Source organism: Papilio machaon, chromosome 11, assembly GCF_912999745.1.
Source record: "Papilio machaon chromosome 11, ilPapMach1.1, whole genome shotgun sequence".
Classification (NCBI taxonomy): Eukaryota; Metazoa; Arthropoda; class Insecta; order Lepidoptera; family Papilionidae; genus Papilio; species Papilio machaon.
In genome coordinates this window covers 142,588-165,368 of record NC_059996.1, presented here as the reverse complement: position 1 = coordinate 165,368, position 22,781 = coordinate 142,588, and the positions used below count along the sequence as shown (strand labels likewise).

Below are 22,781 nucleotides of genomic sequence, written 5' to 3'. Positions count from 1 at the left end.
TTACTTGTAAGCGTTTGGTGGACTAGTGCCGGTATTGTTCATTACAGTTTTCTCAAATCTGGCCAGACTATTACGGCTGATGTCTATTGTCAGCAATTGCAAACCATGATGGAAAAGCTAGCGGCTAAACAACCTAGGCTGGTCAATCGCTCCACGCCACTGCTGCTTCACGACAACGCTAGACCACACACTGCGCAACAGACGGCTACTAAATTAGAAGAGCTTCAATTGGAAAGTCTAAGACATCCTCCGTACTCCCCGGACCTTGCTCCAACAGATTACCATTTTTTTCGAAATTTGGAGAACTTCTTGCAAGGGAAAAAATCCAACTCCGATGGGGCAGTCCAAATCGCCTTCAAAGATTTTATTGATTCCCGTCCGACTGGTTTTTTTAGTAAAGGGATCAATGAACTACCTATGAGATGGCAAAAGTGCATAGAAAATAATGGTTCATACTTTGATTAATTAAATATATTATATTAAAAAATATTCGACTTTTTGTTCCTCCCATACAAAACGCCAATTTCATATGTAAGGACCTAATATTTATAAGTTTTACTTTGTATTTAATTATTAAAATGTTGTATATGTTGTTGTAATGGAGACAACGTTGATCAATTTTACAAAATTACTGTATTCTTCCTCATATATAAAGCAAATAGTGACTTATTAACACTGACTACTTTAAGGCCCACGAATTTAGTAATCACTTCATTATTCTATTAATAAATATTTAACCTACGATATGATATGAGTACTGAAATGTGCTTATAATTGTTTAGCTGCACTTTGACGAGACGAGACGCGCCCGCGCTTTACTACAATATACATATGTTGTACGAATTTAACTCAAACAATAATCTATAACATTTGAAGTGATAAAAAACAATATTGGCGTTCCTCCGAAACTATACATATAACTTGTCAAAAATTATATTTTTCTGTTATAAAATATATACCATCAAATCACATCAGTGTTAAGTAAATTTTATATCTTAAAGTAAAATTTGTGCATCATACAAAATTAATGTCACTCTTTACTTACTAACAAACTATGACACATTACTGTTACATATCAAAGTTAAATGCAACAAGTGTTTTCACAATATGTACTGAGATTCACAATATTATTTGATACATGTCACATTTCCTGACAATACATTTTCTTCTTAACCTGATATTCATTTTCATTCTTCTGTAAATTGTTCAAACTGTTCACTATTTGTGGCACATTCCGTTTGTGTCGCAGCTCACTCAATACACTACTCAAAAATGAATATGTTTGCCAACAATCAGTTTAAAATCAATGCAAGTGTTGAGTGAAGTCACAGCACACCAAATGATGTGACGAGGGAGCCCCCGAGCCGGGCCGGGGCCGGAGCCGGGGCCGGGGGGCGAAGGCCGGGTCACACGAGGCGCAGGTCGCTGCGCGCCGAGCACTCCTCCTGTCAGACGGACGTCTCCGAGTTGAGCCGCAGCACGAAGCGGTTGCTCTTGGGGTCGACCACCTCCTCCGTCAGGCTGAACTTGGGCAGGCGCCGCACGCAGCACAGCAGCGACACGTCGCCCTGCCGCAGCTGGAAGTCCACCCCCTCCGCCAGCGGCCGCGCCAGCAGCTCGTCCGACACCAGCGCCCAGCGCTGCAGCGGCCGCGCCTCCTGCTCCGCCGACAGCACCGGCCCCTCCACCAGGAACGGCTCCAGGAAGGCGTGCGGCGACGCGTCCTGCGACAAGCAGCGCGCGAGGTGCGCCAGTACCTGCAACACACCACGACACACCCGATCATTGAAGAAGCTCTGCCAGCGTGTGCCGTAGGGGACAGAGGAGCCAACTTACAGAGTCCGCCGAGTGTCGCGGCTGTTGGCGCGTGGCGCGCAGGTACTTCTGCAGTGCGCGCGCCAGCGACGGGAACACCGCCTGCGCCGCCTCTCGCGGTCCCAGCGAGCCCCCTGCGCACACACACACACACACACACACACACATCATAATATGTCACAGCCAAAAATCTAAGATGTGATAAAAGTAAATTTAGAGAAGTGGCACTGACCAAGCCCGGCGGAGACGCGCACGCGGCGCACGTGTGCGAAGGCGTCCTCGGCGGCGGTGAGGAGGCGAGCCCGGCGCTTGCGCACGCGCCGCGCGCGCTCCGCCTCCTCGTAGTAGCGTTCGTTGTGTGCTGAGGACGAGTCGCGGCGCCGCCCGCCGCTGCCAGTGCACGAACCGGTCGTAGATCTGCAGTGTTAACAACAATGTTATATCCAATAATAAATTGATACATTGTGATAAATGAACACTTAAATGTATAATGCTCACCGCGCCTGCCCCGATGGAGTGTTTGCAGTGGAGCCGTCAACTTCATAGAACTTGATACTGGACTGGGCTTTTCTTTGGGACTTTGATATTGGAATCTTCTCCAAGTATGGATTATATATTGGGAACTCGGTATAATACTTTTGCAGAACCCACACTGCGGCTCTCTGAATGCTCAGCTGTCCTATTGAATACGACCGGCTCTCCCCGTCGGGGCTGCGAACGATCTTAATATAATAGACGGGCTCCAGATGCCGTATCTCTATTAAAATTACTGCTATGTAATGTATGAATAGCAATGTATCGGCAAAACTTGATACATAAGAAACTAATGCATTGTAATCTACGGCTTCCTCCCCGAGGGCTAACGCCTTTGTGGCTTCAGTGATCTGCACAATGTAGAACAGCCAGTAGGAGAATGTGCAAACGGCCAGGATGACGAGAGTCATGGCTCTGAACACAAATATCCTCGGTAAGACGGCATTGCGTGGCCTGAGAAACACGGCCCACACTCCTATTGCTAATAAAACTAATTTAAATGCTAATGAAAGCAGAATTCCTTTACATTCAGCTGTACAAGATAACAATTGTATCCTTTGGCTAGGTTGGATGGCTATGTTGTCAGTCAATCCCGGGAAAAACCCAATTTTTGGAAGAACAACCATCGCCAAAGGACTAACAAATGATACAAAAGATAATCCTAAAGCTATTGTTGTCCCAAAATATCTAGAACAAACAAATCCTATCCCACTGTCAGACTCCATGGGCCAGTTGCTCACATCCTCCATGGACTGTGACCCTTCTGATGTGTTCCCAGTGACTGCTGTGGTGTTCTCTCCCCAGTTCTCATCCTGAGGCAAGATTTGAACTTCAATAACTTCTTGTCCCTCTCGGCATATTTCTGGGTTAATGTTGACACTAGTTTGAAATGGAGCCATTGTATTGTCTCCACAATCTTTTCTGTGAGATTTGGTACTTCTGTAAGGAAAAAAACCAATCAAATTTTGTCAATAACTCTATTATTTTGAAATACTGATGTACTGAAACCAGTGTCTTTATAGCTTTAGACTTTGCATGTGGCTTACTTTATTAGTTACGCCTAACGCTTTCTAAACATATGAAGATATTAAGTTTAACAGAATTAAAATTAGGCCTTTATAAATTATTAATTTGCAAGGTATAAAAGATATAACCGTGTGCTCCTGTGCGTGTGCTGACGGTGCCGGGAGCTGCGCCGCGACCGACTGCTCAGCTCCGATCTCACGGACTCCGTCTCCATATCTAACCTCTTGTACAGTTAGTGTCGGCTCCCGGTCCTTACCCATGGGCAATTACACGCCTCGGCCTAAAATAATCCACCATGAAATCAAACCACCGAACCAGAGCAATTAAAATGCTTGGGTTGGACGGAAGTATGCACATAGCAAATCATAATTTCTTGAGAGAAAATTAATAAATAGGTCATCACACTGTATTGATTATTTTATGAATCCGTTGTCTTAGTAACGAAAATGGATTTTACCATTGCATAATTAATATTATATAGATATTTTCTAATAGGAGCGTCTTTTACAGATATCGGCCAAACGAAATTAGACAGAACAGACCAGGGTCCGCCAACTTCGAACGAAAAACAAGAAACTTCACACAGAGACAATTTTGTTGTTGTGTTAACTGGGTTCCATAATATGAACGAGATAGAGCATATATCTATGCCGTTTTCGCTCGCGATAGTCCAAGCTATACTTGCCATAAAAAAAAAATATTTCATCCTTTTATTATTATAATAAAGTATTTATAATTAAAAATAAGAAAACATGATTTAAAAAAAATCCTATTATTAATTGTCTTATTTCTTACATTTGTATTTATAAATCAAGATATACGATCACTTGTTATCTTATATCTACATCGCAAAAAAATGTAGTAATGGCAATTTTAAATCATAACCGTTAAAAAAATAAGTTTTCAAATTTGTTTCAAAACGTGTTCTCGTATGGTTCCGAAATCTTTGATATTGCATTGTATTTTTGAACTAATAACGCGAGTGTTTAAGTTTTGAGATATTGACTCTGATAAGTGAAATATTGACCTCATTATTATTTTAAGTTTTAACATGTCTGATCAGTACAGAAAATGTGTCAAGTGTGGAGTGACCTTAGCAAAAGATCATACTTTAACTTTTCACCGATTTCCTAAGATTGGGAATGGAAACCCTGAAACAGTTTTAAGGTAAATATTTTTAAAAAATCCATCCACATTTTGCTTCGAAGTAATAATCTGATATAACAAGATTTCTTTTATTCGGTCTCTGATAATCTGTTATTATTACAGATCCCACATTTGGGCCGAATTCTGTTTCCCTGAAGAAAACTGTACTGATGTAGATTTTTAAAAAAAATTACATACCAGCCACAAAATGCTATGCAGTAAACATTTTACAGAAGAATCTTTTATTAACATATCTAAAACACGTTTAAACAAGTTTTCCATACCTATTGGTTCTGAGCCCATATTGGAAAAACTGAGAAACATACCAGGTTCTTCTAGTCAGGTATGTTATGATTGTGAATAATATTTATGTATTTTTAATTATTGTATTTAAATGCTCACCTTAAATGTTTTGAAGGATTGAGTATGTTTAAAAATTTTTCTAGCTGACTGCCAAAGAAGGGTTGTGTTTCTCAAGTTTATGTCTTACTTTTCGGCACATTTCTTCAGTTGTGGGAGTGACATAAGATATAATATGTAATTAGGTTTTATTTGTTTCATAGAATAAATAATTGATAATAAAAAAAATAGCCAGATCTTCCACTTATTCAATGTACTGTGATTAGGAGAAGAGGTCAGAATCATAAAAAAATACATTATGTCATATAAATCAAGCCATCTTATAAAACTTTACTATACTATATATTTTAACACGTTAACAAAATTTCAGGTTTCACCTACACCAGGACCTTCACATGAGCATATACAGAAGAAACAACAAGTGGAAATGGACCAAAATGCCTTTGTATGTATTTCACTTCTTTTAATAGTATTATTGTTGTTATTATTTTACTATATTTAATTACTTGCAAGAACAGTTTTTCAATAACTGACTAAACATCTTAAAATTCAGATTGCCATAATGTTTTAATATTTAATATAATAATTGTAATAATTTAATTTTGTTCATTTTTTAAAGTTGAGCGACTGACAAATGCTTATAACTTCAATATAATTTTTTTAAAGATTTGTATGTCTTAACTAAAATCTAGGAATCCCTGTATTCCTAAACTTTAAGTTTACTGAATTACTAGTGTGGCATAAAATAATGTTTTTAAATAAACTAATATAATGTATACAAATTGAAATATACCTTTACTGGGTTAATTAAATACTTTTGTAAATGGAGTTATAATAAATATGTTTTCCAGGTTACTTCACCATCAAATTTGCCTCACAATAATGAGCTGCATTATAATGAAAATTGTGATTTCATAATAAAATCAATATTTTTATATCTTTAAAGCGATTCTTAATTAAAAAAAATCGGGAACTAAATTTAATTAAATAAATGATGTTAAATTACTCTGTTTCATTTCATTATTCCTTTAACTAATTTAAGCTAATAACTTTTACTAACACAATATATTGGAAATAATGATTATTTCATTTTAAAATTATTCTTTCTTTAAAAATATCTTACATTTGCCAAATTATCAAAATAATCATAATTTCCAATATAAATTTTTAACTATAAATAAATTAAAATACTAAACGTATATTCAAAATTCCCGCGTTTTATTTTTTCATATGGGCGACCATTATGGCGCTAGTAGTATAAGCGTATAGACCAAAGTTATAATACTATAGTATGTAACATGTCATTCTTCTCTCTATAGAGAGTATTATATTCTTTGGAACAGACAGAATAAACTTGAGACTACACAACATAGGAAGATATTACTTTAGTTTTGTCGAGTATGGTCGGTCTATCTCTTTCTTTTCACGGATACCGAAATAAAACTATCTCTTTCTTTGTTGCGGCCGCCTTGACATTTTCACATGGTCGTACAATATTCATGATCGTTCAGAAGTTCAAACGTTGAATATGTTTGTTACGTTGAAAAACAAGATTTTTTTTATTTATTTAATAAAACATACAAAATACGAGTATAATTCACTTATTCATCTTGAATTATTTTTTAATAATAATCTGCATTTAACAAAAGTAACATTCAATAATCACTAATTGGCGCTAATTTTAAAAAATCTAGAGCGTTAGATTACGCGACAAGATAGTGATAAGATAAAACATTCTCTGCTATAGATAACTCATTGAACACCTCATTTTCGACATGAATTTACAGTCATTTCTGTTTATTGTGTAAAAAATGGACGCACAAGCCAACACAAGCGTTAACAGAACGGAGAGGGGCGATCGGGTTGAAGATCTGCATTTAGACAGAATTGTCGCGTCTCAACCTGAGATTGGGCCGACACCCCCCGACGGTGGATATGGCTGGCTCATTGTTTTTTCCGCGGCAGTGTATCATGTAACTGTACCTTCTCTTTTAAGTTTATATGGATTCGTCATTTTGAAAGCGATAAGGGAAGAAGACCACGAAGAGGGGGAATTAATGAAAATCTGGGATGTGGACATAGCCTTGGTGCCTGTGATTATGGTCATAATAAGACTCCTTTTAGAATCTTGGTGCAGGGCTATGGTAACGATTTTTAATATGCCGAGGGTGATCGCTCTTTCTGGACTTTGTTTGACCGTGGCCGGCGTGTTACTGTCTAGTTACTCAACAAACGCGGACAGTAATGACCATATTGTAAATATTTTTTCAGGAATTTTCGCAGGTAAGTTATATTCAAGTATGTATGTGTGTCATAGTGTAGCACTAGTAGCTTAACCAGCAGGGATGACAACACTCTCTTTAGTTCACGGTATTCCAGTTACAGAAAAATTGCCTTGCACTTGCAACTCGCAAACAACTTAAACCGACCTTGTTTACGAATAAACGATTACAATACTATTGTATACTATGTTTTGGGAATAGTTTCTGATAGTAACATCGTCACAATACATTGAAATATACAGTGCTCTTAAAGTATAGTGTAAAAAGTATTATTTTTTTAACATTTAAATGAAGCATGTACTAAAACTATATGTCTATTTTATAAACATTTATGACCTTTTTTTTCAAGTGAATGATGTAACATATTGTTTTCAGGTATGGGTTGCGCTCTGACCGGCCAGCAGACGGATGTAATTATAACGCACTACTTCAGGGAGAAGCTGACGATGGCGCAGCGCATCGTGAGAGTGGCGCCCTCCCTCGGTAGCTGCCTGGTGCCGCTACTGGTGGGCCATCTCTGCTCCCTGTACACCGCCGACGTCGTCGTTATGATCTACGGCGCGGTCATCATGCAGAACTGTCTCTTCCTGGCCGCCTACTCCCGCCCCATATACATCGAAAAGGTGATTAGGACCACCTACAACATGCTGCGCGACGCCGCCGACGACGAGGACGAGGTTATCTTCTCCAACCAGCGACGGAACGAAACCCGGGCGGCGGGCGCTGTCGGTGTCGCCCCCGCCGCTCTCGAGGGCAACACCAACCTCGCGCAGGACGACGACAATACCGACGTCGTAGTTTTTAATTCGAGGAAAAACGCAAGAGAAATTCTCGATCCGTCCGTCGATCTCCGAGAGAACGGACCTTCGAGGGAGCAAAGGTTTTCCTCGGATTTCGGCGCGATGTTCGGCGAAGGGGCGGCCTCTTCCAACCGATTCTCCTCAGATTTCGGATCGCTGGACGTGGCCAGCTACGGCCGCATCAGCGGGTACCGGGAGCTGAGGAGCATGGAGCGCGAGGCGCAGCAGCCGCAGCCGCTGTACCGCGAGACGACGGTGGACGCGCCGCAGGGCGGGCTCGTGTTCTCGGCGGATGTAACGCCCGGCACGGCCAGAAGGACGGCCTCTCTCAAGAAGAATTTCATAGCCATAAAGAAGATGCTGGTGGACGTGAACTTCTACCTGCACGCGCTGCTACACCTCTGCACCACGTTCTCCGTGTTGGTGATGGGCGTGCTCCTGCCGCCGCTCATGTGGGAGCGGAATCCTTCGATGAACATCTGGTCGGTCAGTAAAAAGTTATACATATATTTCTTATATATTCGTATATTTCTTGAAATTTCCGATTAACGATCTAAGTAAAATTGAATTTCTAAAAACACACGATTTGAAAAATTATCATCAAATGATGACATAAGTATGTAGTAATTTTTTAGACCGCATCGCTCAATTGATTGGGTGATAAATTTGCGGCGTTAGATGAGATTTTCTCAGGCAAGTTTTCAAAATCACGAGGATCAGGATTAAGTACAAGTTATGGCGTCGGTTACAGGTGTCTCGTCTGGTGGGCCTGGGGCAGGGTGCGGCGCTGTGCCTGGCCGCGCCCTGCCTGCTGCTGCCCGAGGCGCTGCGGCACGGGGCGCGTCTGTGCGCCGCCCTCTGCGCGTGCGGCGCCATCGGCTTCTACGGTGTGCCACTAATTTATAGCTTTAAATATTTATAGTTGCAATTCTCGCAGATTTAGTTTTAGAATAGATAATAAATGATAAAGAATAAACTCGAGACGTCGATGTAAGAGTGCCGCATGTACCCGCAGGTATATCGGTGAGCGGCGGCGGCGGGTGGATGGCGGCGTGGTGCGCGCTGGGGGCGCTGGCGCCGGCGGCGAGCGGCGCGGTGTGGGCGCGGGGCGCGCGGGTGGGCGCGAGTGTGGGCGCACGCGTGGGCTCGACGGGGGCGCAGTTCGACGGCGCGGCGACGGCGACGGCGGCCGAGGTGGTGTCGGGCGTGGCGCTGGGCGCGTGGGCGCTGCTGCACAACTACGAGTACCGCACGTGCTTCCTGTCCGCCGCAGTGCTGCAGGCCGCCAGCGCCGCCGCCTTCCTCCTCGCCTCCTTCACCGCACGGACTCAGTAGACTGCACTCGGGCGAGTTTAGTTCTCGTCACGTGTACATGATACAAAATCGTCCTTGTTGTACAGATTGTGCAGTCTTCTGAGACACGCACGAGCTCCGCCTTGTCCGTTGTCGTTTATACGAACGTATAATATGCACGTTTGCTAGATTTTTATAGTGGGTTCCGATTGCCATCTTTAAAATAATGTGAGGAACGGCAATGGTTTCTAGGATGAGGGTTTCTGCTGTGGTAGTCACGAATAAAATTCCACCAATGTTTTAATAGAACTTTTGTCATCGACCTCAATATTTGTTTACAAAAGTTGTGTATAAATAAAACAAATGCAAGTTTCATCACATTTTCTATAATAAGAGATCATTACATTTATAATTACAATACAATTAATATAGATATATATAACTATGTAGTGTAGAGTTGTGTCGCCGCGGCGCCGCAAACATACAGACATACAAACATTCATCAAATAACAATATCAATATTGGTCTTCAGACATGGCTGTCACTAACACGACACATCTTTTGTTCTAACACATTACAAGAGAACAGTGACACTTCTAATTAATCAACTGTTGTACTCAAAGTCATCAAGTGGTCAGTAAAGAAGTCCCTCAATGTGCATTTAATAAGCGAGTGTGAGTGCAATACGGAGATGTCAGTCTATTTACTAATTACAATCATATAGTTATTTTAAGATTTGCATTTTTACAAACGCTACATGTTTAGTGAACGCAAACAGTTAGTTATAAATGTATATATTTTTTACATTAAACACATTCAGATAAGCACAAAATAACATGTTTCGATGAAAATAAATTCTTATATACAAAGTTGAAAGCTCATTTTATATAATAAGTGTAAAATGTAAACATAGTAATAATTTATTGTATTTTATAATTAATAATTATATTATATTAAGATATACAGTATTTTATATGTTTTAAATAAATTAAATTTGTTGGACAAAAATAACACTTTAAATAATTTCCTCATGTAATTGTTGCATTTATAATAACATAAAAACGAAACAATGTTTTTCATTTTGAAACCGTCAAATTCAGAATTAATACATTTTAGAAGTAAACAATTCTATATATATATACTGTAAGATATTTGATGCAAAAGTATTTTTAAAAGAATTAAACTAACAGCGAAATAATGAATTTAACTCTACTTCATAATAATCCTCGCTGTAGTATAAACTCAAACCGAACGTTAATAAATAAAAATGTCAGACGTTCCGCAATGACGGATGGAAAGAGACTACCTCGAGCAGCAGCGCACGCTTCCTTATAAAACCTTTTTTGAGACTACCCTCAACAGTCCTAACAATACAATATAGGGAAAGTTTCCTCTCTTCTTCAGTGAATTTATTAGTCGTGTGAAAACTACAATCAAATTATTGCAAAATGTTGGATGTACTAATGTAATATCATACATATACAGAATACAAAGTTTTGTATTATCCGAGGAGTTGCAGACACAATGCAGGAAGCAGACTGCTGCTGCTGCTGCTGCTAAGTTACAAAAGAAAACGTAGTACAAACATTACCCTGACTGAATGTTGATGGCGGCCGTCTAGCTCAGCAAGTCCATCATCTCCCCGCTGCCATCCGCCTTGACGCCGTTCTTGTTGCTGTCGTGTTGCTGCTGCTGCTGCTGCTGGGCGGGCAGCAGGGACTCGAAGGCGGACCAGTCCTGCTTCACGCCGCCCTGCCGGCCCTGGCTGCCGGCCCACTTGTTGCTGTAGTTGGCGTTGCTGGGCGTCGCCCACGTCGTCGCGCCCACGGCCGCGCCCCCAGCCGCGCCCTGGGCCTCCAGCCCTAGGGCGTTGTGGCCGTACGAGGTGTTGAGCGGCATGCGAGTGGACATGAAGCTCGAAGCGCTATAGCTGGGCGCGAGCTGGCTCGTCGTCGGCTTGGGGTAGGGCTTCTGAGACAGCTGTGTGAGGTTGGCCTGCAGCAGCGAGCTGGTGAGGTCGACGGGGCGCGGGGGCTGCGCCGGGGGGGCGGGCGCTACGGCCGGGGGTTGCTGGCGGGTGAACCTCCTCGCCGTGTCCTGCTGCTGAGCCAGCCTGACGGTCATATAGTACATCAGTGAAGTAAGACGACCTGTACTTATATAATCGAACCGAATAAAAATCCCTCACTGTCTGTAATATTTTCCTATACTACTGACCTCTGTTTTTCTTCCATAGTAAGGGACGAGGCAGTTGTAATGGAGGAGGCGAGAGGGGCGAGAGGGGCGGGGGCGGGGGCAGAGGGCTTCTCCGCTGTGAAAGGCTCCAGGCCCAGGCCGGAGAACATGTCGTCGAGGTCTGTGTGCGCGGGCAGCGGCACCAGCGTCTCGCCCGCACTCACGGAGCTCAGCGCGCGCTCCATTACCCTAAATACAATTGTCATGAGCGGGTACAAAGTCGGGGGTCACACACAAAGTCGGTTATAATGATGTCGAGATGAATCGTAAACTAACTTGGAGTCGTTCTGTATGGAGTTGAGCTGCTCGAGCTTGGCGCGGTGCTCGGCCTCGACTGTGGCCACCATCTGGCGCACGAGCGCCGCCAGCGCGTTGAACTGGCTCAGCGTCAGCCCGTTCTCCACACACAGCGGGATCAGGAACGGCAGCACCTTCGTCGCCATCACCTCCTTCGTTATGCCCAGCTTCTTGTGGCTCAGCGCCACCTTGTATATGCCTGACCGCACACATTGGGATTCAAAAAAATGATCGTATACAATATACTATATCTAGATAGATCGTAAGAAACGTACCTAAAATGCCCATCAAAACTGCCGGCTCCCGAGACGGTATCTGCGGCAGGAACGGAATGATCTCATCCAACACCAACCATTTGTCCAAATGTTCCAACAGTTTCCCCAAACAGAGCAAGCAATTGACGCGCACCGAGATGTAGCTGGTGCCGATGCAGAGCTTCTTGATGCGGGGCAGCAGCGCGTTCTTCATGGCGGGGTAGTCGATGAGCGCGGCGAAGGTCGGCAGCACGCACAGGCACAGCTCCTGGATCTGCTGCGCGTCCGACTCCAGCGCCCGGTACAGCATCGGCAGGATGTCACTCTTCACTTCCTCCCCTGGGGTCAGTTTGAGCAGAAGTTCCATTTTTTGCATAAATATGAGCAGAATTTGTATTGGATCTTGAATCATCATGACCGGCTTCAGTACTGGAAGTATATACTTCACGTACTCCTCTTTGGTTGAGTTTTCTGCAATCAAAAGAACATTTGGCAGCACGAACGGCACCATGGGCGGGTTGACAAACTCCTTGGTGAGACACGGAAGGATCCGGTATATGCAGATACGGTGAGGCATCTTCTGTATAACTTGAGGAAGTCCTTTGTAAAATTGTGACTTTTGCAAATTGTCCCACTGAAATAGTGAGTCCAAATAATTTAATGTTTTCACTCCAACATCTTCAAAGTACGGAATCTGAGAATGAAGTAAATAAGTACAATTATTTAAATTGTATGGTAAAAAGTTGTAAAAAAATTAACTATATTTTTTATGTAAACTTTTGATTAGACTCATTTTCAGAACACTTACTTTTAAAAACTGATGTGGGTCCGGCCGCAGCTCCGGTGTTGTGTTCAACATCAGCTTCACATATTCCCTGAGGCCCTCCGTCACACAGAGCAAACGGGACTGGGGAAGGTTCCTCAGCTCATTTGCAAACTTTTTGAACTTTATGTAATCATTTCCTATATTCCCCAATGACTGATGCCCCGTACTGTGCAAAGCATAGATCAACATACCCAATGAGTAAATATCACTTGCGGGGGAATGACTTGCAGACAAAATATATTCAGGTGCCAGGTAGTCTAAAGCGGGTTGGGTCAGCGGGTGCAGCGCCTGACAATACTCGGTGAATGGCCAAAATGGTGGCGCACCGGGAGAACTCTGATTTGCTATACAGAAATCAAAACCAAATATTTTCCAAGCACCTTGCTGATTGACTATTATTGATTCAGGACTTATGTTGTGGTGAAGAAGCTTTACATCATTGTGGAGGAAAGCCAGGCCCTCGGCGATTTGCATCAAACCATATTTTATTTCTACTTCATACAATTTGTAATTAACCATATTATTGGGAATAGGTTGGGGCATATTTTCTGTATTGCCTAAAATATTTGCCAGACTTGCAAACACAGGTTCCGTTGCAAATGCGAGACTCTCTCGGCTCTCCTCCAAGCTGTGCTGTACTGTGAGGACCTGCGGGTGGCGCAACTTTGTGAGCTGCACAACGCCGCGCCGCAATATCTCGATCATAACATCTCTGTCGGCTTTCGTCCAACGATCAAGAAGTTTTTTTTCAAAAACAAATATAGAAGCTTCTTGTTTTGTTGATTTTTTGTAACCTTTATAAACTTTCCAGAGCAGACCTAGAAATTGAATGAAAGATGAATTAAAAAGTTGATCTACGTTAGTGTTGTGACCTACGCTATATTGCAATACTTAAACTCCTTTACCTGGTCCAGCACTCGCAATAAATTGTGTCGCTTCGAATTCTCTTGTGACGGGATTTCCTGGTAAAACACCAGATAATTGGGATACAGTATTACTAACCGACGAATAAAATTTATTAAAAACGTCCATTTTTACAGATAATACTACTATAATAAAACTTTAAATACTTTGTTTTAACCAAACAAATTCATTCATCACGAATCCTATAGGCTTTTGACATTTGACAAAACAATGACATCTGACATTGATATTCTTTTCTTGGAACATAACAAGCAATGGTCAGCAACATCACTCTGCCAAACAGCATTATTGAAGCATACCTAAACACGTTTACTTAAAAAGATTTTTGAAAGTTTACAAGTCATGTAAAATTTAACAACTTACTTAGTAACTTACTATTGTGATATTAATACAAAATTTTAAATATGACATAGAGAAAGTTAATTTATTCGGCAATGTAGTGTACCAAAAACCTAGGGTAGCCAAACCAAGTGATCTAGAGTCAGTCTTTTTTGTGAAAATTGTTTATTTTTGTAAAAATATGTAATAAATGAATACCTATGTTGTGATTTTTATAGTTCTTAGGATGACAAATACTTTTGTTTGGCTGATTATCGCCGGACACAGCTAACGTTCTAATTTTAAAAAGTAAAAAAGCAAGTGACGTTTTGCTGACATCTGACACTTTGACATGTTTTGTTTTTATTTTCTAAAATATCAAAATATCTCCTTAATCATAAGTATCATAGCGTTTACATTGTAAATATTAAAAATCAAACATATTTGCATACGATCCAAAAATATATGCATTAAAACAAAATTGTCGATTGATGAGGACATAATGGAACATTTTTAAAGATAAAATGTTGATCCAACTAAACATCAATGTCTTTTTAATATTTCTCATTATTCCTATTGTAACAACAGAAAGTGATCCGTACTCTAAAGAGCCTTATCGACCTTTGGGTCCCCTGGTAAAATGTAATTTTTTGCCTCTGAAGTTTCTGGACTGTGATGACCCTGTGGACCACAAAGGCAACGTGTCAGCCAAGGCGGCCGTCAGTCACGGCTGTTTGAAGTTCGGTGGAGTAAGATATGAGAAAGTGGAAAGAACAAAAGTTCAGTGCAAAGTGTTAGATGGTATTGAATGTTTTGGTTCCCGCAGCTTTCTGCGTGATGGTTTTCCGTGCGTGAGATACTCTGGACATTACTTCACGACTACGTTGATATACAGTATACTACTTGGATTCCTAGGCATGGATAGATTTTGCCTCGGGCAAACGGGCACAGCGGTTGGCAAACTCTTAACATTGGGTGGGCTCGGTATTTGGTGGATTGTTGATGTAATTCTCCTCATAACTAATAGTCTTCATCCAGAAGATGGTAGCAACTGGAATCCTTATGTTTGAAAAACTGGTGCTAGTGTAAAATGTGTTCAATCTTTGTGAAACTTGACACTATCAATTGTTAAAGAACACAGAACCTGTTCTGTTTGCTCTAATTATTAGTTTGGGTAAATAAATAAATTTATTACTGTCAAATTTGTTTCAATTATGTAAATTTATTTCTTCTTGCAAATTGTAGTGGACCCTTTTATCTTTTGTTACAATAGTATTACTGTATTTAAATACAGTTTTTTGAGTTCCCATGAAATTTAAATTTATTTTACGTTTTAAGAAATAGTTAAGGCCTGAAATTAATATTATCTAGGAGCCCTCCAGAAATAATATTATCTATGATTTATATTAGTGATGCAACGGATGTCTGTTTCCGTTTCCGCAAGTGCGGAAGTTCCGCGTGCTTTTCAACATCCGTTTCTGCTTCTGTTTCCGCAACTTTTATAACGGATATAAAACGGAACTTTACAACGGCTGAGAGATCCAAATGCGCGGCGCGAGACGGGCAGTCCGTGCGTGGCCTTTCGGCACTTGTCGCATTTGTTTGTTTACGTACTTTTTCGTTAATTTAAGCACGTAATATTTTCTGCTGCTTTTTGAAACAATCAGTTTCTCTTCCTGGAGTTAACCAATGGAGATATCCAATGCCTTAATAAATTAAAAACGAATACAAACTGTTTTTACCAAAAAAAAAATTTGTAAATATGTTTTTTTTTTCATATTATTTACACTTCTATTTCCGCATCCGCTTCTGTTTCCGTTTCTGCTAAAATTTATTTTTGACATCTGTTTCCGTTTCTGGTTCCGCTAAGACACTTCCGTTGCATCACTAATTTCTATACTATCTTGTGCATATGTAATATGATGAAGATTAACTTTGCTCATTCAGTGCATTGCACAATAACCCTGTTTAAGCCAAATAGAGATTGGAAAATAATGATGTGTATCCTAATACAAATTTAATTCTGCATTAACTTATTCAACAATCATCATCAACATTACCTGTTGTTACTATCTATCAGACTGTATGAATATGAAATAAACAAATTCTGGTAGAATTTAAATAAAATTAATGCTTGAGAAAAATTCAAAAATTTAATTTAATATTAGTTCAAATAGCTTGTCATTAGAAAATAAAAGAGAGACAGACGTCGATAGTAAGACCTATCGTAAGTATTGTATGGATCTGAGCGTTGAGCCACCAAAGTTTCGTATGCATGGAACTTAAATATGACTAAGATGCGGATGTTCTAATGGACTAACTGTCGCGTCCGATACTATCCGCGCGGAATGAAAAAATACTAATTGATCGCCTATATGTTGTATGTATACCTTTGCCAAATGTAACTCCAACCAAAATATTGTGATCATAGACACATAATTAACCTTCGCCTTTTTCATGGGGTTGAGATTTGGCTTAAAGGACTCGTTACCGGGCCATAAATTTTTTAAAAAAGAGATGACATAGTCGTATCGTACGATATGTCAATTTGACACAAGCAAAAACATTTAGAATAATAGAATTAAAATTAAGAATCAACTCTAATATATTAGTAAATATAATATGAATTTGTAATTTTTGTGTAAACTGTAACATTAAAATCTATTAATCAAAGTTTGTAAGTTTAGTTAATAAGGGTTAAGGAAAGGTTGTTTTAAAGATGACAACAAATGTGCGCGCTTCTGTGTCGCAGATATTGCGAAACAAAGATGAAGGTGGTGATGATGAGGAAGAACCAAAGAAAAAATCTAGAGAGGACTGGAGAAAAGCTAAGGAGTTGGAAGAAGCGCGTAAGGCTGGAACTGCGCCAGCGGCGGTCGACGAAACAGGTACGACGAACTATGACAAACAAGCTTCAAGTGACTGAAAAACCTATCATCCTACCCAAACAAAGGCTAAAATATACATTATTGACGGTCGAGTTGGCGATTGTAGCTTTTATGGCGAACACAATTATATCTAAGGACTTACTATCCAAAGTTTAAAGTTGCGGAGAGAGGAGTTTTTATTAAATAAAATCGTACTTAGGTTAGTTATTTTCACTACTTTTGATGTAACTTTGACAGTTTTATTTTATAAGTGGTCAAAGGTTTTTATTTTATACAGCCGTAAGTCATGTATGCTACCAAAATAAATTAAAAAAAATACTCTATTTAATTCGATTAAAGTTTTTTAAACCAAACGTATTATTTATTTTAATTTTTATTGCGAAATGTATCTTAAATTGATTAAAAATAATAAAAATCTGACATTTATATTGTTTAATTATTTCATAATTTTGAAGACACGGAACGCAAAACTACGAAGTAGCAAAGAGTATGTAACCATTTCATAGTATACTAGCGAAATGTTTACATACTCTTTGGCATTATCTATTAACGGTTTTTCAGTTGCGTGGCGTCATTGTGGTATTAAATTCGTTGTAAATTTGTATTGTAAGGTTGGATATGAGTCACAGAACCGAATCAGTCAACCCCGACACCACGTGGTACTTTCTGCCCTACCCCTAGAGTGTTTATGAAAAGCCGGAGGCGCGGAGGGGGAGCAGCCCCCGCCCGCTGTAGCAAGGCGCGGGGGCCTGTGCGAGCCGTAGCGGCTGAGGCTGGTCGCCGAAGGCGACCAAAAAGCCTCAGCTGCGCAGGCGAGTATAGGCACCCGCGCCTTGTTACGCTAGGGCGGAGGGGCTGCTCATCCCATAGCGCCGGAGACGTTGCAAATTTCTTTTGTTAGGGAATCAAATTCTGCCTATTTCATATGTTTTTTTTTGTTATTTTTTTTTTAATTTATTTTAGTAGCATACATGACTTATGGCTGTATAAAATACAAACCTTTGACCACTTATAAAATAAAACTGTCAAAGTTACGTCAAAAGTAGTGAAAATAACTAACCTAAGTACGATTTTATTTATTAAAAACTACCAGTCTCCGCAACTTTTAACTTTGGATAGTAAGTCCTTAGATATAATTGTGTTCGCCATAAAAGCTAAAATCGCCAACTCGACCGTCAATAATGTATATTTCAACCCAAACAAATGTTGCAAGGTAGAACATAAATTTCTACTCTATTGTACCTTAATATTTAATTCAATTGTTATAGGCAAGGATATAAATCCGCACATTCCTCAGTACATTTCGTCTGCGCCATGGTATTATGGCACAGCGGGCCCCACACTCAAGCACCAGCGGCCACAAGCCGACCGGGAGGGACAATTCACTAAACTTGACACATACTACAATAAAGGAGTTGATGCTGTGAGTATTGTGTCTTTTTGATGTGTATTTTAATAACGCATCCCATTTTATGCTTAACCTCCAATTTATAAATTTTTGTGTGATAAATTTATCTGTTGACAGACAAAAGTAGCAACAAAATTTAGGAAAGGAGCTTGTGAAAATTGCGGAGCATTGACACATAAGAAGAAAGATTGTCTTGATCGTCCCCGTAAGGTAATGAGATAGATAGGTAGTTTTTAAAGCTTGAATAGATCACTATTTGTAGTCCATTTAGTAAATAAGTGGTAGTTTTTAATAACTTTTGTAATTTATAGATTGGTGCAAAATTCACTAATGCAGCGATAGCACCAGATGAGTTTAATCAACCTAACCTGAACTTGAGCTATGACGGCAAGCGGGACAGGTGGAATGGCTATGATCCTGAACAACATAAAGCTATCATTGAGGAGTACCAGAAAGTTGAGGAAGCTAAGAGGGAATTGAGGGCTAAGAAACTTGAACAGGGTAGGTTGTATTCAGAACAATGGAAAATAAAACTTTATTTTATTTCTAATAACATTACATTGTGATACTTTAGGTGATCATAAATTGTTTAGTTAACATCTTTTGTTTGCAGATCCAACAGCAACCGAGGGTGATGACAAGGAGGAAGAGGATGAAGACAAGTACGTGGATGAGGTGGACATGCCCGGTACAAAGGTACACATTGTTCATTAAAATATTTACAATGGTGTCCATTGTTACATTAACAAGAACATAATTTGCTTGTGGGAATACATTTTAAAATGTGGTATATTATATTTCCAGGTGGACTCCAAACAACGTATTACAGTCAGGAACTTACGTATCAGAGAAGACACGGCCAAATACCTGAGAAATTTGGATCCGAATTCAGCATACTACGATCCTAAGACTCGTTCAATGAGGGACAATCCAAATCCAAGTGCTACCGAGTGAGTAATTTGAAAATCATCAATTAATATAATTTTCTTGGAAAATGTGTCATATGTATGAGAATGTGTGTGTATGTGTGAGGTAGGTGCGAGTACGCGGGGGAGAACTTTGTGCGGTTCACGGGAGACACGCGGGCGCACGGCGCGGCGCAGCTGTTCGCGTGGGAGGCGCACGCCCGCGGCCTGGACGTGCACCTGCTGGCCGAGCCCACCAAGCTGCAGCTGCTGCAGCGGCAGTACGACGAGCGCAAGCAGCTGCTCAAGACGCAGGTTACAATCGCTACATAATGTCGGCATCTGCGTCGCTTTCTGTTCAGTTCGATGTATGTGTTGTAATGTTTCAGGTGAAAGAGTCCGTGCTGGAGAGGTACGGCGGGGCGGAGCACCTGCAGGCGCCGCCGCGCGAGCTGCTGCTGGCGCAGAGCGAGGTCTTCACGCGCTACAACCGCGACGGCACCCTCGTGCAGGGGCCAGAGAAGCAGCTCGCCAAGTATGACATACACTACCAGTACACTTTTTCACTTTAGATAGTCGTAATAATAAGTACCATACAAAGATTTCATATTACACTTGACTATAATCTGACCATTTTTCTAATTTTTTTTTACCCTTATTAAACTTTTCTCCTTAGTTTTTTTTCCTATGTTTAGTAGACTATGAGTACTAAGATTAGTTACATATAGTAAAGTATTGTGTCTGTGCGCAGGAGCCAGTACGAGGAGGATGTGCTGGTCAACAACCACACGACGGTGTGGGGCTCGTACTGGCGCGACGGTCGCTGGGGCTACAAGTGTTGCCATTCCTTCATCAAGGTATCATATACAACATATATATTTACTTACAACATATTATAAAAATATGGGAAACATATTACGAGTAAAATTGGTCACTTAGATCTTCATCAGCTTGCATTTTGAATGTGAGAGTGTATGTGTGTTGCAGATGTCGTACTGTGTGGGCGAGGCGGGCAAGTCTGTGGTACTCGACGTGCCCTCACACAACAACGAGCTCGTAGATAACAAAGATAAAGGTAGATAGAGGTGATATTCATATTTTTGAACCTGTTTTAATCTAAATTCAATTATTGACGATTGTAAAAAATAAATTCCTTTTAGAAAAATCCGAAAAATCATCATCGGAATCCAGCGCAAGTAGCAGTAGTTCATCTGAATCTGAAAACGACACCAGATCTAAGACGGAGAAGACGAGTAAGAAGAAGAAAAACAAAAAGAAGGCCAAGAAGAAAAAGAAGAAGGACCAGAAGAAGGAAAAGAAATCAGTCGATAAACTGAAGAAGGTAAGATTTACATTTTTCGTATGGTAATAATAATAATAATAATAAACTTCTTTATTGTCATCATAAGGAATACATACAATATTTATGGTATTAATAACAACACAAGAATATGACAACAATGGGCTGCAGGCTCAGCGTAGACCGCAAGATATAGCCTTGTGGAGCTGGTTTTCAGCCTGTGCCGGTGGGCCATGCGCCCGTTCAGAGGTGCCCATCTGCTGGTTTACAACATAAGGAATTTAGTAATACAAACAAAAAAATACATCCTAATATAGAGAATTAAAAAAAAAAATTGGTTACTTTAAAATAAAAAAGAGCACATTAGCTTTATATTCAAAAAATAGATTAATTATAAGTTTATTTGTCTACACAATAATTTTTGCTTAATTTTTTTTTTAAAAATCTGTACAGATACAGGACCGCGCAAGGGTGGGGGCAAGTCGTTCCATATTTTTGTGGAAGCAAACTCGAAACTTCCTCTGTAGCTTGTACTCCTATGTTTGGGAATTTTAAGAAAATTCTCCATTCTTCTACGTGTTTTTCTGTCAGTTCTGTCTTGGAACCAGTCGAATTTTGTATATAAATATGATGGCTTTTTAGATTTTATAACTTTATGTATACAACAAGCTAAGTGTAATTCCCTTCTCGCTGCCATGTTTAAGATTTCGCGCGCGTTTATGTACGGAGTAATATGCGAACGTTTTGGTATATTATAACAAAATCTGATACATGCATTTTGCACGCGCTGAATGCTCCTTTTTGTCTTTTCTGTAATTCTAGGTCCATAAATAATGTCACAGTAATTGAAAAGGGAAAGTACTAGTGCTTCGGTAATTGTTTTTCTGATATCCTCGGTTAAATATTTACGGAGTTGGTATAGGTGTTTCAGTCTATAAAGAGCATTTCTTATCTTGCTGTTTACGTGTCCTTCAAAGCGTAAATCCCCGTCCATCAATAGCCCCAAATTTTTCGCGTATTCTACTCTATCAATTTCTTGACCCGATATCATGATTCTAGGAGACTGCCTGACAATAGCTTCACGTTGGTGTCTATTTCCGAAAACTATATATTTAGATTTGCAGGGATTTATCTTAAGAGAATTTCTCAAACTCCAATTAGATAAATTGTCTAGGTCCTGATTAATCTTTGCCTCCGCTTGTTTTAAATCCTCGGGGCGGCATGACAAGTATAACTGCGTGTCGTCTGCATATAAATGATACTTACAGTGTGCGATCGATGTTGTGATATCAGCTGTATAAAGACTAAAGATAATTGGGCTTATTATGGAGCCTTGGGGGGTGCCGCTAATGATGTCTTTAACTTGTGATCTGACATTTACACCTTCAACATTCTCGATTTCAACAAATTGCTTACGACCGGAGAGAAAAGACCTGAACCATTGGCAAGCTTTGTTAGATATACCGTAATAGCTTAATTTCTTAATTAGAAACTCTATATTTATAGTATCAAAAGCTTTGGAGAAGTCTAGTAGTACTAGAAGAGTTCCTTCCCCCACATCACGTGCTGCGAGGATATCGTCGCTTACTTTAGCCAGTGCCGTAGCTGTCCCGTAACCACTCCGGAAACCTGATTGTAGTGAGGGTAATAGGTCTTCAGATTCCAAATAGCACGTTAACTGTTTGCATACGATCTTTTCTGTAACCTTAGAGAGTGTCGGCAGAATACTTATTGGCCTTAAGTCTTTCAATTCTTCTACGTGAGGTTGTTTAGGAATTGGCTTGATTTTTGAAAGTTTCCATTGCTCAGGGTAAGTGCCGGTAAGTGGTCTTGTCTTAACAAAAAAATCTGAAAGAGGCTGAACGTAAAGTACATTTAAATGTGACACAGGCCCTGGAGGAGGAGGAGAGAAATCAGAAGCGCGCGGAGCACCTGCTGTCGGTGGACGAGCGCAAGCGGCCCTACAACAGCATGTACGAAGTGCAGGCGCCCACCGACGACCAGATGGAGGCCTACCTCATGAAGCGCAAGCGAGAAGAGGACCCTATGTCGCAGTTTTTGTAAAACAATAACAATAAAAGAGATTGACAAAGTTTACTTCTTTTATATTTTCTTCTTGCCAAAGAAGGCTTTTCCATTCTCTAGATTATAAAAACCTCTTTCAAACAAA

The 22,781-nt window shown here is 40.3% G+C and overlaps 5 protein-coding genes across 5 annotated transcripts; 3 read left to right on the top strand and 2 right to left on the bottom strand.

The window, feature by feature from the left end:
* Positions 1-1,017: 1,017 nt before the first annotated feature.
* Positions 1,018-3,911, bottom strand: LOC106709541 (vang-like protein 1). The gene is made up of 6 exons (XM_014501361.2): positions 3,833-3,911; positions 3,504-3,655; positions 2,314-3,288; positions 2,048-2,232; positions 1,837-1,949; positions 1,018-1,757 (listed from the first exon to the last, which is right to left on the bottom strand). The coding sequence occupies exons 2-6, from the start codon at positions 3,587-3,589 to the stop codon at positions 1,449-1,451; spliced, it is 1,668 nt and encodes a 555-aa protein (XP_014356847.2). The 5' UTR covers positions 3,590-3,655; positions 3,833-3,911; the 3' UTR covers positions 1,018-1,448.
* A 2,695-nt stretch (positions 3,912-6,606) lies between these two features.
* Positions 6,607-9,529, top strand: LOC106709543. Its single transcript, XM_014501362.2, has 4 exons — positions 6,607-7,164; positions 7,539-8,449; positions 8,715-8,850; positions 8,979-9,529. Exons 1-4 carry the CDS (start codon positions 6,693-6,695, stop codon positions 9,296-9,298), a joined length of 1,839 nt encoding a protein of 612 aa, XP_014356848.2. The 5' UTR covers positions 6,607-6,692; the 3' UTR covers positions 9,299-9,529.
* A 1,191-nt stretch (positions 9,530-10,720) lies between these two features.
* On the bottom strand, positions 10,721-13,988 carry LOC106709562 (SCY1-like protein 2). Its single transcript, XM_014501383.2, has 6 exons — positions 13,774-13,988; positions 12,851-13,686; positions 12,064-12,736; positions 11,768-11,987; positions 11,474-11,680; positions 10,721-11,369 (listed from the first exon to the last, which is right to left on the bottom strand). The coding sequence occupies exons 1-6, from the start codon at positions 13,898-13,900 to the stop codon at positions 10,874-10,876; spliced, it is 2,559 nt and encodes an 852-aa protein (XP_014356869.2). The 5' UTR covers positions 13,901-13,988; the 3' UTR covers positions 10,721-10,873.
* A 535-nt stretch (positions 13,989-14,523) lies between these two features.
* On the top strand, positions 14,524-15,280 carry LOC106709592 (TM2 domain-containing protein CG11103). The gene has a single exon (XM_014501418.2). The coding sequence runs from the start codon at positions 14,635-14,637 to the stop codon at positions 15,178-15,180; it is 546 nt and encodes a 181-aa protein (XP_014356904.2). The 5' UTR covers positions 14,524-14,634; the 3' UTR covers positions 15,181-15,280.
* A 1,435-nt stretch (positions 15,281-16,715) lies between these two features.
* LOC106709567 (pre-mRNA-splicing factor Slu7) lies at positions 16,716-22,698 on the top strand. Its single transcript, XM_014501388.2, has 12 exons — positions 16,716-16,998; positions 18,267-18,421; positions 18,524-18,616; positions 18,718-18,907; positions 19,020-19,102; positions 19,211-19,356; positions 19,443-19,626; positions 19,701-19,846; positions 20,063-20,168; positions 20,299-20,386; positions 20,472-20,653; positions 22,502-22,698. Exons 1-12 carry the CDS (start codon positions 16,830-16,832, stop codon positions 22,673-22,675), a joined length of 1,716 nt encoding a protein of 571 aa, XP_014356874.2. The 5' UTR covers positions 16,716-16,829; the 3' UTR covers positions 22,676-22,698.
* The last annotated feature ends 83 nt before the right edge of the window (positions 22,699-22,781 follow it).